We start from the raw sequence: 14,180 nt of genomic DNA on the forward strand, positions 1-14,180 counted from the left end.
ATTCTCACCTCTAGCTCTCGTGTGCAGTATTCAGGAAGATACTTTAAACCTTTCTTTAAATAGCTTTTGGGAAACACAGAACTCATTTCCTGAAGTTTGACTGTTTTAGTAGGGTTTCATCCAAATTGTTTAACACTTCTGTTGTAATCATAATGTGTATTATATACGACACTATGTTCAGCTTAAGGAAGATGTTAATACTTCTAATCCGCTATGGAAATGAATGGCAATTCATTCAATATTCAATATTTTCTTTTCAGCTGCAACCTGGTTTTGATTTTTTTTGTATTACCATACTTAGCATACATTCTGTACCTATGCCCTAATAGCCAGTTTGGGACACTGGCTGAATATTGCTTGACAGATAGCCCATATTTGTAAGATGCTTACCACCAAATAAATGTACATAGCTGGTGCTTTGTTGTGTTCTGTGTTTGTCTTAAGAATCCCATTGAACACAGCCTATTTTAAAAAGCCTCACTTCTTATCTCCCCAAAGCCAGTATCCTGCTTTATAATCTTTGTGACCCATTTAGACAGAATACAGACAGGAGAAATTATATTTTGTAAATGAATGTAATGATGCAGAAATGGGAAAATTTCCTTATATAGTATATATACTATGAAGTATGGCTGCATAGACTGAGCTCCAAAAGGTAAAGAATATGTACTGTTCTTTAAATATTAAAGATACTTTACTACCCAAAAATGTCAACAGGAAATATATTTAAAATATTTTCTTCTTTTTCAAAAAGCTAGTGAATAGTTTATCTGAAGATGAATAAAACGTTAACTGTGCTAATCAACTTCCGTATTTTTAAGTTGGTATTTTCACTCCATTTTGTTACATATCACCAAACCTTTAGCTGTTTATTTTTTTAAAAATGAAAGCACTATAGAAATGTGTAGTTACTTTATCTTTTCTGCAATTCTTAACCTTGGTTGTGGGAAACTGTCTATATTGTTTAATCTTTTTCCCAGGGACTGTCTCTATCCATGTTTATCCTTTATATAAGCTTTCACGGGACTTTTTAAGTTTATTTTCTACATAGTTTCATAGGAATTTGTTTTTATTTATAAGGCAATCCAAAATTTAAGTGCACAGGAACTCTGAAAGCCTGCTATAGAAACTGTCTGTAAAAAGTTTTGTTCCTGAATGTATATTACCAAAAAAAAAAAAGTAAAATTTAACAAATCAAAGCATGAGGGTGAGATAAATTGATGCTTTAACCAAGTGCACTGGGGGAAGTTTCTGCGAGCTCTTATGAAGGTGAAAATTTTCCTGTAGTTTTAATGACTGTGGTAGGATCTCTGAGAAATAAGGTGGGGTATATCCTGAGAAGGGAATTAAAATTCAGTTTTCATGGTGAGCTAAGATAACCTAGGTTTATGCTTTATATCTCTCCATTAATCATACAGCCCTGCTTAACTCTGAAAAAATATAGAAGACAAAAGACAAATCAACACTCATGGACACGAAATGATAAGAATATTTTTATTGTATTATTAAATACTATCTTTTTTCCACTGTTACAAATTTGTAGATACTACATGAATGATGATACATAATTTATATTTTATAGTTTGCCAGTATGATGTATTTACACATGCAGTTAGTACCAATGTCATGCTACATTTCCTTAGGAGATGCTCGTTCAAAACAAAATGTGAGCAGCTTATCTACTGTAGGAAAATACTTCTGGAGGGTGGAAGGTACACCAACCCGCACGTGCAAGTTCAGTATTAACAATATTAGATTAATTTAGACTCCTGGGTCATGTTCCCTTTTCTTTGACAATAATACACATAATTTAAGCCACACATTTATGTCAGAAAAGTTTTCTCCTTCTTTTCTATTTTCCTACCCACCCCACCCCATTCCTCCCTTTTTGGTACTTAAGAAAGAACATAGATATACCAGGATCCAGCAGCCAATAAGGGGCCACAATCTCAAAACAGAAATGGCATTTAACAGTGATACCATTTAAAAAGCAAAACATTAGAAAAATATTTGGAAGCTAAACATGAATCAAAGTTCAGCACAGTGATTTTTCTGGTTTTTAGATATGTCATGGCATCACCTGCACAGCAAAGAAATGAGACATTGCTTTGGGAAGAAAAAGTTAATGCTAAAATTATTTCAGCTGGAACTTGAGATACTAAAAGACCATTTATTTAAGTGGTTTATTTTGATAACATAAATAATCCATACATATCCTGTGTATTAACAGATTTGCAACTATTGCTACAACTTTACAAATGCTTAAATTTAAAGATGTACATTTATTAAAAAAATTATATATTTACTGAGCCATAAAGTTGTAATGGGGCACGATAAATAAAATAATGAGACTATCTGTCCAATTATATTTTGGCTCAAAGTTAATTACGAAATTAAAAGTAAAACTACTTAGACATAATTATCTAGGGAAGGTAAAGGGTGTAGAATAAAACTCCCCCCCCACATATGGCAGCTTGGAGTGTGGGGGGAAAACCAACCGAATAAACAACCCAAATCTAAAATACTAAGTTACAAGTTATTTAAATCCAGTGTTTTCTAAAATAAATGTTCAGGAAGGAACATGCATGTTATGGCAAACACGAAGCCTGAAAGGGTTAACGCTATGTTCATGCTAAGGTGGCTACTGCTGATCACTGCTGGGCTGCTGTCTCCTTAGGATTTATTGGCTGAGCCAGAGGAACGACGCAGCTTCATGGACATGCGGCTTTTGCTAGTTCGAGGAGACATTGGTGAGGCCAGGTCAGCCCCGTCTACCTGCGTTGCTGTGGGAGTTTCACTGGGTAGAATCTCTGGGTAGGAGCCTGTGGGAAACAGCAAGAGCATTAGTGCAAGTCATCCAGCCACTCATCCTGTAAGAAATAACTTTTCTGCTACAGATCTGCAGCATGGATCCCAACCCTTAGTGAGGTCTTTTGAGAGGAAAGAGCAAGCCCCAAACTTGCTTGTTATGACAGTGATCTGGAGGCTCATGTCATCATATTAGCAAGAAAGCACCAATCGTTATTTCCAGAGCCAGAACCAACCAGAGAGCTCCCCAGAAAAAGCAATGGGAAGCAAAATCTTTGGGACAGAAAGGACAGGGATCCAAAGCACCATTAGCATGCACGTAAGGGCTTAAGAATCAGGTGAGAAGGACCAATTCCTATATCTAGGGTACAGGGTATAATCAAGAAAAGGGCCTTCATTGCTCAAACTTGAAAACAAAACAGCACCAAACGTTTCCAAAAAGGAACTTAGCAGTATGAGACCATTATACATGCTAGGTAGTTAAATATGCTTTTAAGAAGGAGCAAGATAAATTCCCTGGGAAAGGAAGAGGACAAGAGCTCTTATCTGAAAGTCAAAAAAGACAACCTGATCTCTCAAAGTGTCTCAACTTAGAATTGACAAGTAATGCTTTTGTTTTCTTAAACTTTTGCAGTTACACTATCCAGTCATAGCAAGTAGGTAACCAGTAGAATTTAGTAAGATATAAAAATTTGAAAGAAGCAAAACAAGTTGAAATTGGAAAATTCTTCATATCATTTATTTACAAAGTAGTTCTTCACCTTTGTACTTTATTTCTGAGTTATGATTCTCTAATTCACAGCAATACTACAGAACTTTGCACACTACAGGTTCTTAAATATTTCATGAATAAGAAATTACATTAAAAATTAAAAACCCTTCCAGAAAAATCTGAAAATATAACACAATAACAAATTTTTTAAAATTCTGTATATTTTGAGGCATTTTAATCCAGATTTCCTTGGTCTTATGTATATAAAAATTATCTTTACGAGTGTCACAAACAAAGACATGTCACACAGGTTGCAGGCTTAAACTTACACAGCTCCTAACTCTGTAGGGAAACTTTTGGCATATTTGTTAGCCAGCGTAGCACCACACTGACACTTCGAGCTTGGGAATACTTATACGACTATTTCCATATAATGAAACATTTGTGCTTAAACTGAAGTTATGAATATTTATAAGGAAACATAAAACTGTTCAATAAGGGGTACAGATCCTACTGAGATGTCTTAGGAAATTAAGAATGTATCTCTGTAGAACACTTAAAAGTTTTTAAGGCCAAATATTATACTTAAGAACAAACATACATTGTCAAGGAAAAAACATTTTATCACTAATCCTAATCCAGGTAAATTGCCCTCCTTTTTAAAGTAACCTCTCCAACATTCTCTTTTCTAATTGAAATGAGGTTGACCTTCAAAATACAAGAAGGACATATATTTCTGTCCACCTTTACTCTTCCTGAAGATCTGAGTTGGTTCATACTGGGCCCATACTGGAAAACCTAGAGGGGAATATGAATCCACGGACCTTTTTGGGGAAGCACTGCAGATGGATGGCAGAAGGAAGGTGAAGAGCAGTAGCTCATGCTTTGCTGGTAATGCATACTATTCCCGGCCAGTCATGAGAGGCCTTCCCATGGCTGTTTACCTTGAGATGGCCAATGTTTTCTAGTGGAGGTTTTGGGAGGAAGAGAACTATCACTGCATTTCTTTCTTTGTTGTGAATGAAGAAATGGAGTAGCGAGCAGAAGTGAGAAAACAAAAGAGAAGATAGATAACAGATATGAGTGACAAAGTGCAGAATTTTACAGGTGTTAACAGAGGAGTAGAGAAGACAGTAATCAGGTTTTTATTATGAAACACAATTGGGCATGCAATGCATTAGGGTGATGAGGTTTCACAATGGACAAATTCAAATGTTATACTTACCCACTAACAAAACAAGTTCAAACAGGAAAAAAAGAAAAGAAAAAAAAGTCTATGAGAGATTCTTTAAACATCTACCTTTTAAAGTGTTCATTGTACTGGTGGCATGTTATGCTAACCACTCAGTCATAAAATCTCTAGGGCTGTACTGTCCAACGTGGTAGCCATTGCCACATCACAGTTAATTAAATTAAAATTATAAATAAATGCAAAAAATTTATAAATAAATGCAAAAAATAAAAATTAAAAATGTGGCTCCTTGGTGCACTAGCCACATTTAAATTGTTTAGCAGTCACATGTGGTTAGTGGCAACCACACTGGACAGTGCAGATACAGAACATTTCCATCATCACAGAAAGTTTTATTACAGAACACTGCTTTAGAGTACGCCAAATTCAAAGAATATTTTCCTCAAAAACAGCAATTCCTCTATGTCTCCCTTACTGCCTTCAAGGTGAAACCCCCTTTCACTCAACTGAGTCAAATCAGGCTTTTTCGTGTGTGTGGTATACAGTACCGCCTCATGTTTTAGCTAATGATGTTCGTGATAAATACTCAGCATACCCAAACTCTATAAATAATTTATGGTGGATAGATCTCAACTTTAAAGAATAATGTGATACTTACACTTCATTTCACATCCTATTCTGCCTAAGTATTGATTTATATCACCTGAGTCAGAAAGAATATCGATTTATTTATTTCTATTGATAATATATCCTCTCAAGTATGAAGTTTAAAAAGTATGGGCTCCTATGTTTCACATATAGTATCTATTAATAACATTTTTACAGTACACAGACTGTTGTCTGTATCTTGATGGAATAATAAACTGATTCATATGTTGTACACTGACTACAATGAGCTATTATTACAAATAACATGATGAATATGACTTTGAGCATCTATAAAGATTGTAAAAGGGAACTCAATGCATTGTTATTTATTGTGGCTTTGGTTATACTGCTTGCTGACAAGTATGACCACTTTAAAACTGCTAAAGTTACTGGACCTACTAAACGTAGCCTTTAAAAATATTGTGACTTTGAAAGCAATTCTAATTAACATTGAACTAAGAGGCAGCGTCATCTTAGAAAGAGCATGGGTTAGACAGACCCATGACAAGTTTGTCATGTTACTAGATGCTGGATATTGGGCAAACTAACCTGAGACAGTTTTCTTATTTGTAAAACAAAGACAATACTAGTTATTTTGCAAAGTTGTGGGGAATGAATGCCTACATATGTAAAGATACTGGCACACAGCAGGTATACAATAAGTGTAGCTATATAATAAAACTACGATAAGAGCAAACATTAATAGACTTTAGATCAAAAAAGATGAGGATTAGAAAAGAAGGGACAGAAACTAGAAATATTTTTGAAGAAAATGACCACTTAGAAAACATCAGTTGTTAAAATGTGGAGAACTCAACGTAACTGTTTAGTTTGGGGGAAAATAAAGAATATCCACTTTTATGTTAATATCCCTATAAAACATAACCTTACATTAAAGGACAGATTACCCAAATAATCTTACTGCCTTAATATTGTTAAAGGAGTTGGTAAGTGATTAAGATTGGTGTGGACGCACCACTGAGTGTCATAAAGTAACACATAATTTAAAATAAAACAGTACAGAAACGCAGGCAAACATGAGGTTTCAAGATATTCAAGAACTACCATTATTGTAGACTTAGAACATATCGGTCTAAGCTTGTCATATTTTATCTCCTTACAAATGGGAAAACTGGGTTTAGGATAGATTAATTCATTTGAGTTCATGCAGATAAGAAATAGCAGAGCTAGGATTTAAATCCAGATCAGTCTGATTCCAAAACCCATAGCTCTCCCACGGCAACCTTAAAACTATACTAAAGATAAATAAATAATAAAAAATGATTTTTCAATGGGTGGAAAAGTAGAGCCTTCAAAATAAAAATTTTTAACAACTTCTAATTTGCAAATATGACAGGTTACTGGGCAATTTCTCTCCTCTCTCAATATCAAGAAGGGACTGAAAATATTTAGACTAAATGAGTAATTATAATACTTCAAGTACTCTGAAGTCAGACTCTGACTTTACCAAGTGACTGTTGGTAAGGTTTTTTGTTTGTCTCATAGAATTGCCATGAAGATTCAGTGAGAGGATGCATGTATAGTACTTAGCACACCGCCTGGCACTCAGTAATCGCTCAATTATTTTCATTACACAAATTTTACATCTGAATATATGCTCTATATGAAAACTGAACCTAGTAATTATTGTTATAAAAGGTTAATGGACTTTATTTAAGATTAATATTATTTGCTTCTTGGTCAACAACATACAAGCCAAATTTCTAAGTTTAAAATACTGAAAAGAGAACACATTTGGCTGCTTATAATTTCAGGCTAACGTAGTGATAAGTAAATATGATTATTTATTTTTAAAAACATTTGTTTTTAAAAACACAGTAAACAAACTTATAGCTTATGTCATATGTTGAAGGAAACATTTTCTACTGGCACTGACAAATAATATTTAGGATATATATAAAATAACTGTCTTCTGAAGAGCTACAATCTTTTCTGAAGAGCTACCATCTTTTCTTCCAGATCATTTCAAAGCCTGGGAAAAGGAGACAAGTTTAATGGCTAAATTTTGATGATTCATTCCATTCAAAGATTCAAAGAGATGGGCCTTACAATCATAATACTATCTCATCTACATGTGGCAATACAGATTTTGTGAATTAACAGCAAAACTGAGGTTAGAATTAAGGAAGATTAGACACTACTCTAGGTCTTCTAAATCACTGTTAGATTATCTCTTATTTTGATGGCATAGAAATATTTGAATCTTATTACTAATTTTTAGAAGATTTACTTAGATAGGAACCTATACGTTTTCTAAAGGTAATTATGCAAAGTGGTATGTATGTATACGTATATTTATGTATGTATACAGTGGACCCTTGAATGTAGGGGCTAGGGGGGCCAACCCTCTATATAATGTGCCTATAACTTATAGTCAGCCCTCCATACATGCAGTTCCTCCCTATAGGTGGTTCTGGTTCCTCTGTGTCTATGGTTCTGCATCCACGGATTCAACCAATCTCAGTACTGTGTAATACTGTAATATATACTGTCGGAAAAAAAATGCATGTTTAAGTAGACCTGTGCAGTTCAAACCCATGTTGTTCAAGGGTCAACTGTACATATATATGCATATGTGTGTATATACATGTGCATATATAGAGGGAGTCAAATACCAATCACCCCTTTAATTTTTAAAGTACTGATACTAAAATCTCTAACTTAATTTGTAGAGAAACAAATCCAAAGAGAGGTACATACTAGTTCGACTAATAGAGTATTAGCTGTAATTCTAGATATGCTACATAATAGGCATTGAAAAATACTTATGGCTGATGATAGTAAAAAGACATAATACTGGAAAAAAACTGGGTGTATTATATATATATTTTATTATTATTTTTTTGCTATACATACATTTTCTCTGTTGCGGGCAGCACACATATTTGTGCTGGACCCGAAGGCTCACTGTGCTGTTCAGGGTGTCCCCACCCCTTACTGTTGGCCGCTCTTAAGTGTGGTGTGGATAGACCAGGCTTCCTCCTCAACAGCTGTCTTTTCCCTTTTTCCAAAATTGCTGTGTCTGGCTCTGCACATTCCCTTTCCTCCTCTTCCCTTTTTTGTTTTAAATTAATTTTTATTGGAGTATAGTTGCTTTACAATGTTGTGTGCATTTCTACTGTACAGCAAAATGCATCAGCTATGCATGTGCATATATCCCCCCTCTTTTTTGGATTTCCTTCCCACTTAGGTCACCATAGTGCATTAAGTAGAGTTCCCTGTGCCGTACAGTATGTTCTCATTAGTTATCTATTTTATACATAGCATCAATAGTGTATATATGTCAATCCCAATCTCCCAATTCCTCCCACCCCACCCCTTTCCCCCTTGGTATCCACACATTTGTTCTATGTGTGTATTTTTAATAAGAAAGATAACTTAATATTTACTGTGCACTTGCAGTAAAACAGGATCCTGTTTCTTCTTGTTGGCATTCTAGATTTTTCTTTTATTTAAAAAAAAATTGGAGGGGGAGGAAAAAAAACAACTTGATTTGAAAAGACAACGTGACATTAGGGAAAAATATCTAGATTTTGAACTGCCAATATAATCTGGCCAAGAAGAGAAGTAATTTCATTTTAAAGTTTAGAGTCGGAGGAGAGGTGTTCATGAATGTTAAAAAAGAAGGTTACAGTAAAACTTTTGATATTTTCCACACACATGCCTGACAAAGATAAAGGGATTTTTTTCCTGTAATTTTTTTTTTAAATAAAGGACATGAAAAATCTAATAATGTTTTAATGTAGTTATGGAAGATCAACAAAGTGTGACATCACGATATCTCCCTCAGTGACCTTAGGGATAAAAATAATTTCCCTTAAGTATCAGTCTACTGCCACAGACAGTCCATTTTGAGAAAATACAGTTATGAAATTTATGGATCAACTATGATATACCAAAAATGATTTTGTATCTATTTAAATAATACTAAAAATTATCTAGAAGAAGCCCCATTGGATTTCAATGTCATCACAGTTGATACATTACTGTTAACCAGGAAGTAGGTTTTAAATAAACTTGAGCCAAGTTAAGTTTTAAGCCAAACTTAAAACAGTATTTTTCCACTACTCCACTGAATAGTATTATATTATAGGTTTGGTTAGAAAGAATAGATTATATCCTTTATATGATTATCGTACTGGTATTCCTTTAAAATGTAATTTCAATTTACTGCATTAGTATTGATTAGTATTAGTTTATATGGCTGGGGTATGCATGGGATATCTAAAGTTGATCTCAACTGCGGTTGATTCTCGATTACAAGTTAAAAGGAAATGGGGGAAGAACAAAGGGTGTTTTGTTTGACACTTTGTCTTACCTTCAGATAAACAGAACTGATATTTAATGATCTAAATCTCAATGGGGCAAATCAATTTTATCATCATGTTAAAAAGTAATAATGGGGCTTCCCTGGTGGCACAGTGGTTGAAAGTCTGCCTGCCGATGCAGGGGACACGGGTTCGTGCCCCGGTCCAGGAAGATCCCACATGCCGCGTAGCGGCTAGGCCCGTGAACCATGACCACTGAGCCTGCGCGTCCGGAGCCTGTGCTCCGCAACGGGAGAGGCCACGACAGTGAGAGGCCCGCGTACCGCAAAAAAATAAAAAAAGTAATAATGAACCTAAAAATCTTCACATTATGTAATTTTTGAAAAACATAAGTCAGGTCCATATGGCTATTACATGGCCTATTTCATGTCTTCTCTCTCAACTTTGACTTACAACTTTAAAGGGACTTCTACATTTATGGGTTGGTTTGTGACAGGAAAATCAAAATCTGAGATGACTGGGAATAAAAAAGCATTCTTCAGATATCATAATGTTTTTGCTACTGTAAAGGAGTAAATATTTCCTTTTTATATTATTGTGCTGAATTGAAAACCACTGATAAAAATTTTTATCTTTCATAACTATTAAAGTCTGCAAAAAAACCCATAAAAATGTATTAAGTAATACTGGAAAAGTTAGTTACAGTGTTTAAAAACACCTTTTAAAAATTCAAGTGTATGTTTCTAACAGTTCCTAAAGGCAAAGACAATTTAAAAAAATTAACCAAAGAGCCTTGACTTGGCTGCTGTATCACTCTTTACCTAATGTCTCAGAAAGTGAGAATACTACTTACTTCCCATGTTATACATCTGGCCAAATGTGCAGGATAATATGCAAAATATAAGAAGAACATTAAGAAGAGGAATATGAAGGATTCCAGCTAGTAAACAGCTACAACATGAAAACTGACAGCCTTTATACATTTAAGGGGAAAAGTTAGTCTGAACGTGGCTTTATTATCAATATTTTTCATTTGTGAAATTTATGGCTCAACTCTATGTATGGTACACAAAAGTGTCATTCATGTCTATTTTAATAATGTCTGATATTTTATCAGATATTCTCTATTATTAAAAATGAAATGTCCAGGTATACTTAACTAGTTTTTATTTTGTTGTTCATTAATTTATTTTTAGTATCTTTCTTTTACCATCTTTCTTATGCCGAGCTGTGTAATTTTAGATAGTGTCAACCCAGTCTAATATAATTTTCTCTTTGCTAGGTCTTTTATATAATTAATTGAAAGGGCTCCAAGTTTTTTTGTAAAATTATTTTTATAATGGCCAATTAATTGGTGACAGGAATGGAAGCTTTAATTTCATCGACTTTAATTGAGAATTACAGTAATTTTTTTTGCAAGCAAATTAGGCCAGTAAAGGCCAGTACTGTGCCTCTTAAACTACTTAATATAAAGAAAACTTATATAATATGAAGAGAATCTGAAGGCTTATTAAGATGAACTTCAGGTATATTGTATTCTCTTTTCCTGCTTCCCTTGAACATCATTAAAACAGTCATCTTTGTATTTCAGGTGCCTAGTATGGTGTGAGGCACACAACAGAATAACTATTTGATGAGTTAAGATACCCAATAACAATGCAACACATTACAAAATACAAAGACACACCATTTCAGTTCAGTAGTACTACATTTTCATGCTGAGAAACAAAAAGGTCAATACAACAAGGTGTAACTAACTTCAACCAAGGGTTCTATTATTAGTTATTTTTATCCCAGAACCAGTGTTAGTGTTTCATGCAGACCTAAGTTAGTAAGTATAATTCTGGAAGAAATTTAGTGACAATTTCTGAAATGTTTAGTATGAACCAGGGCAGTGTTAAGTTTGCTTAACTGAGTTACAAGCTTAGTGCTTGCTAATTTTTAAAAAAGGAAATGGGGGAAGAACAAAGGGTGTTTTGTTTGACACTTTGTCTTACCTTCAGATAAACAGAACTGATATTTAATGATCTAAAGAGGGAAAATAAAATAAATGAAACAATCATAAGGAGTGCAAAGAATTACAGAATAGGAAGGCCATGAGTCATTTTTTTCTTACTGATTTCTTCAAAATTAGTTAATTGTAAAAATGCAGTACCCTCTTATAATCTTTAAATATTACAAAATAATTTACTCTAAGTACTTCTAAATCTAGACCAATTATGTTAACTTTATTTGTAAAATTAGAAATGATAAGGTAATATTCTTGGCCATAAAATTTGATCCTCTGAAGTTGAGAGTGCCTGCTCAACTTGTATTTCTTTTGCAGATACTTCAGTAACGATTCCGTGAAACACAATAGTTACTGCCCATTAGCTCAGATAAAATGTAGTGTATGTGCTTTTATGAAGACTGTTGACTTTTAAAGGAACTGTATTTAGGTAAAAGAAAGTATAAATCAAATTTAAAGGCCAAATATGAAAATAATGATGAAGAATATTTATATTTCAATGACTGGAAGTTTATTCAAGCAAGTTTTCCATTATTTTAAGAGTTTTTTAGAACAAAAGGGTATTGCATTTCAAGTTCCAATAATGAACAGTAACTAATACTTGCTTTTAATCTTACCGGCATCAGATGGTAAATGATGGTAGGGAGCTGGAGAAAAAACCTGTGCTGCAAAATCTTCAAATGTCGTTGGTTCTAAATGGTGCTGGACAATCGTTTGCAGATATCGCGCTCTCTCCTCATAGCTGATTTCCTTCAGTTAAGGGTGAACTTAAATGCAGCATACATTGGGAAAGAACCGATTGCATCAAAAAGGACTACTATCACTGCTAAGCCATTACTTCTTAATAAATATAATTATTAACTATTCTTGCATATCATTAAAAGTACAGCTTTTTAAAGAGAAAAAAATGTAGCTTTTAACATAAGTTTACTCTTCAGGATACCACTATACCTGGCAGCTTAACAGGAAGACATTTATTAGAAAATAATTAATAGTAAACTGCTGGAAGAAAGAAAGGCAACAGTTTACTTGGGAAAGGATTCAACTGCTATCAGGTCAGCCTAGGGCTCCTCTTATCTTGTTAATCAGCTTCGATCTGCAGATGTACTCTGAAAAGCCACGCGATAAATACTATAATGCTTAAAATACTATGTCTGAAATTCTGTTCTTCATTTGTAATAATTTATTGTGAAAAATTCCTGCATATCATCTTTTTCTAAAATCCCTGCATTTTCCCAACAATTGTTCTCATTTTGAATGGAAGACTACTGTTGCTGTAATCCTCGAACTTAACTCCATGCAGTTAAGATAAATACACAGCTGAATCTGTATGTCAGGAAAAAATACCTAGTCAATTATAACACTGAAACAAGCAGGAATATTTGCAGAGAGTCCACAGGACTCCTACATACCGTCTAACAAAGCATCTACAGGGCACTGACACTGACAGAAAAATACTGTACTTCCCTTTCACCACATTTTCTTCTCTGATATTATTGACAAGCAACCAGTACCTTGAAGTGTTGTTGCTTTTGAACAACCCACTCCAGGCTTCCTGTTTCAGCAGGCCTGATTGTGCTGTTAGCACAGAGAGGGCGAGAAAGAGAGAGAATTTTTCTGTTGTTCACGAAAGCAACTATGGAAATGGCTGTCAAAATGTAGAGCAGCAGGCAGCAACATACAATTATCAGGAAAAACTCACATGCTGACTTCATGTCGTATAGTTCCTGAACTGAGAAATCAGTTAACCTTTCTTCTACAACTTTTAAAAGTTTTCCAGCTGTACTCAGTGTGCTATGTTGATAGGCTTTACCTAAGACATTTAACTAAGTGTAAAGGATAATAAAAATTTGCTTATTGGTTCTTCTTTATTCATTGAATTTTCCCCAAAACCCATTTTAATATTTTACCCTCAAAATTCATTATTCTCTCTCTTTTTAAAATTGCAATTCAATTGCTGTAATCCTTTAGTTCCAGAGATTGTAGACCGAGTCTACAATCAAGACCAAGAAAAAATTTTGAGAGGAAGATAATTTAAAATGTTAATTCAGTGGGAGATACCATAGCCAGTTACATTTACAAAAGATTATTGATTGAGAAAAGAAAAAAAAAAAGAAGAGTTAAAGGTAAGTCTATATTCATTATGCACTTGACTTAGACTGTGATGTCTTTTGCCACCTAAATGACTTGAGTAACCTCTTCTTATACTACAATTTATTTTATGTATCAAATATTGAAATAATCTTAATTCCAATTCCTGGCAATCCATTATTTTCAATTCTGGGGTTGAACTTCAAAAGAATTTTACTCCTGAAATGGGTAGCAACAGGACAAGATGCTATATTGAAAGGATTTTATGGAAGGATCATCTAGACGTTTTTGAGTGTTAACACAGAAAAGTAATATAGCACACTTTTAAAAGAGGGTATATGGTTATAAATGAAAGGGGATGAAACTGATGGTTCAATCTAAATAATACCACATATCTCACAACTTGTTGGAAAGTACTTTTTTCATTGGGGG

General features: G+C 34.0%; 1 protein-coding gene across 6 annotated transcripts in view; it reads right to left on the reverse strand.

Moving 5' to 3' along the window:
• Nucleotides 1-1,471: 1,471 nt before the first annotated feature.
• The window catches only part of RALGAPA1 (Ral GTPase activating protein catalytic subunit alpha 1), a 220,725-nt gene continuing 208,016 nt past the window's right edge, over nt 1,472-14,180 (reverse strand). For 2 of the 6 annotated variants that reach the window (XM_027111074.1, XM_027111082.1), the window contains exons 39-40: nt 12,275-12,399; nt 1,472-2,822 (exon numbers count right to left, since the gene is read on the reverse strand). In XM_027111074.1, the coding sequence (XP_026966875.1) occupies nt 2,674-2,822; nt 12,275-12,399 (274 nt within the window). In that variant the 3' untranslated portion in view covers nt 1,472-2,673. Of the gene's footprint in view, nt 2,823-4,745; nt 4,749-9,699; nt 9,731-11,646; nt 11,678-12,274; nt 12,400-14,180 lie in introns of all 6 variants that reach the window. The other 4 variants (XM_027111076.1, XM_027111079.1, XM_027111075.1 and 1 more) reach the window with 4 other exon arrangements.

Source organism: Aethalodelphis obliquidens, unplaced genomic scaffold, assembly GCF_003676395.1.
Source record: "Aethalodelphis obliquidens isolate GAN/ISIS:26980383/991018 unplaced genomic scaffold, ASM367639v1 scaffold10, whole genome shotgun sequence".
In the NCBI taxonomy this organism is placed as follows: Eukaryota; Metazoa; Chordata; class Mammalia; order Artiodactyla; family Delphinidae; genus Aethalodelphis; species Aethalodelphis obliquidens.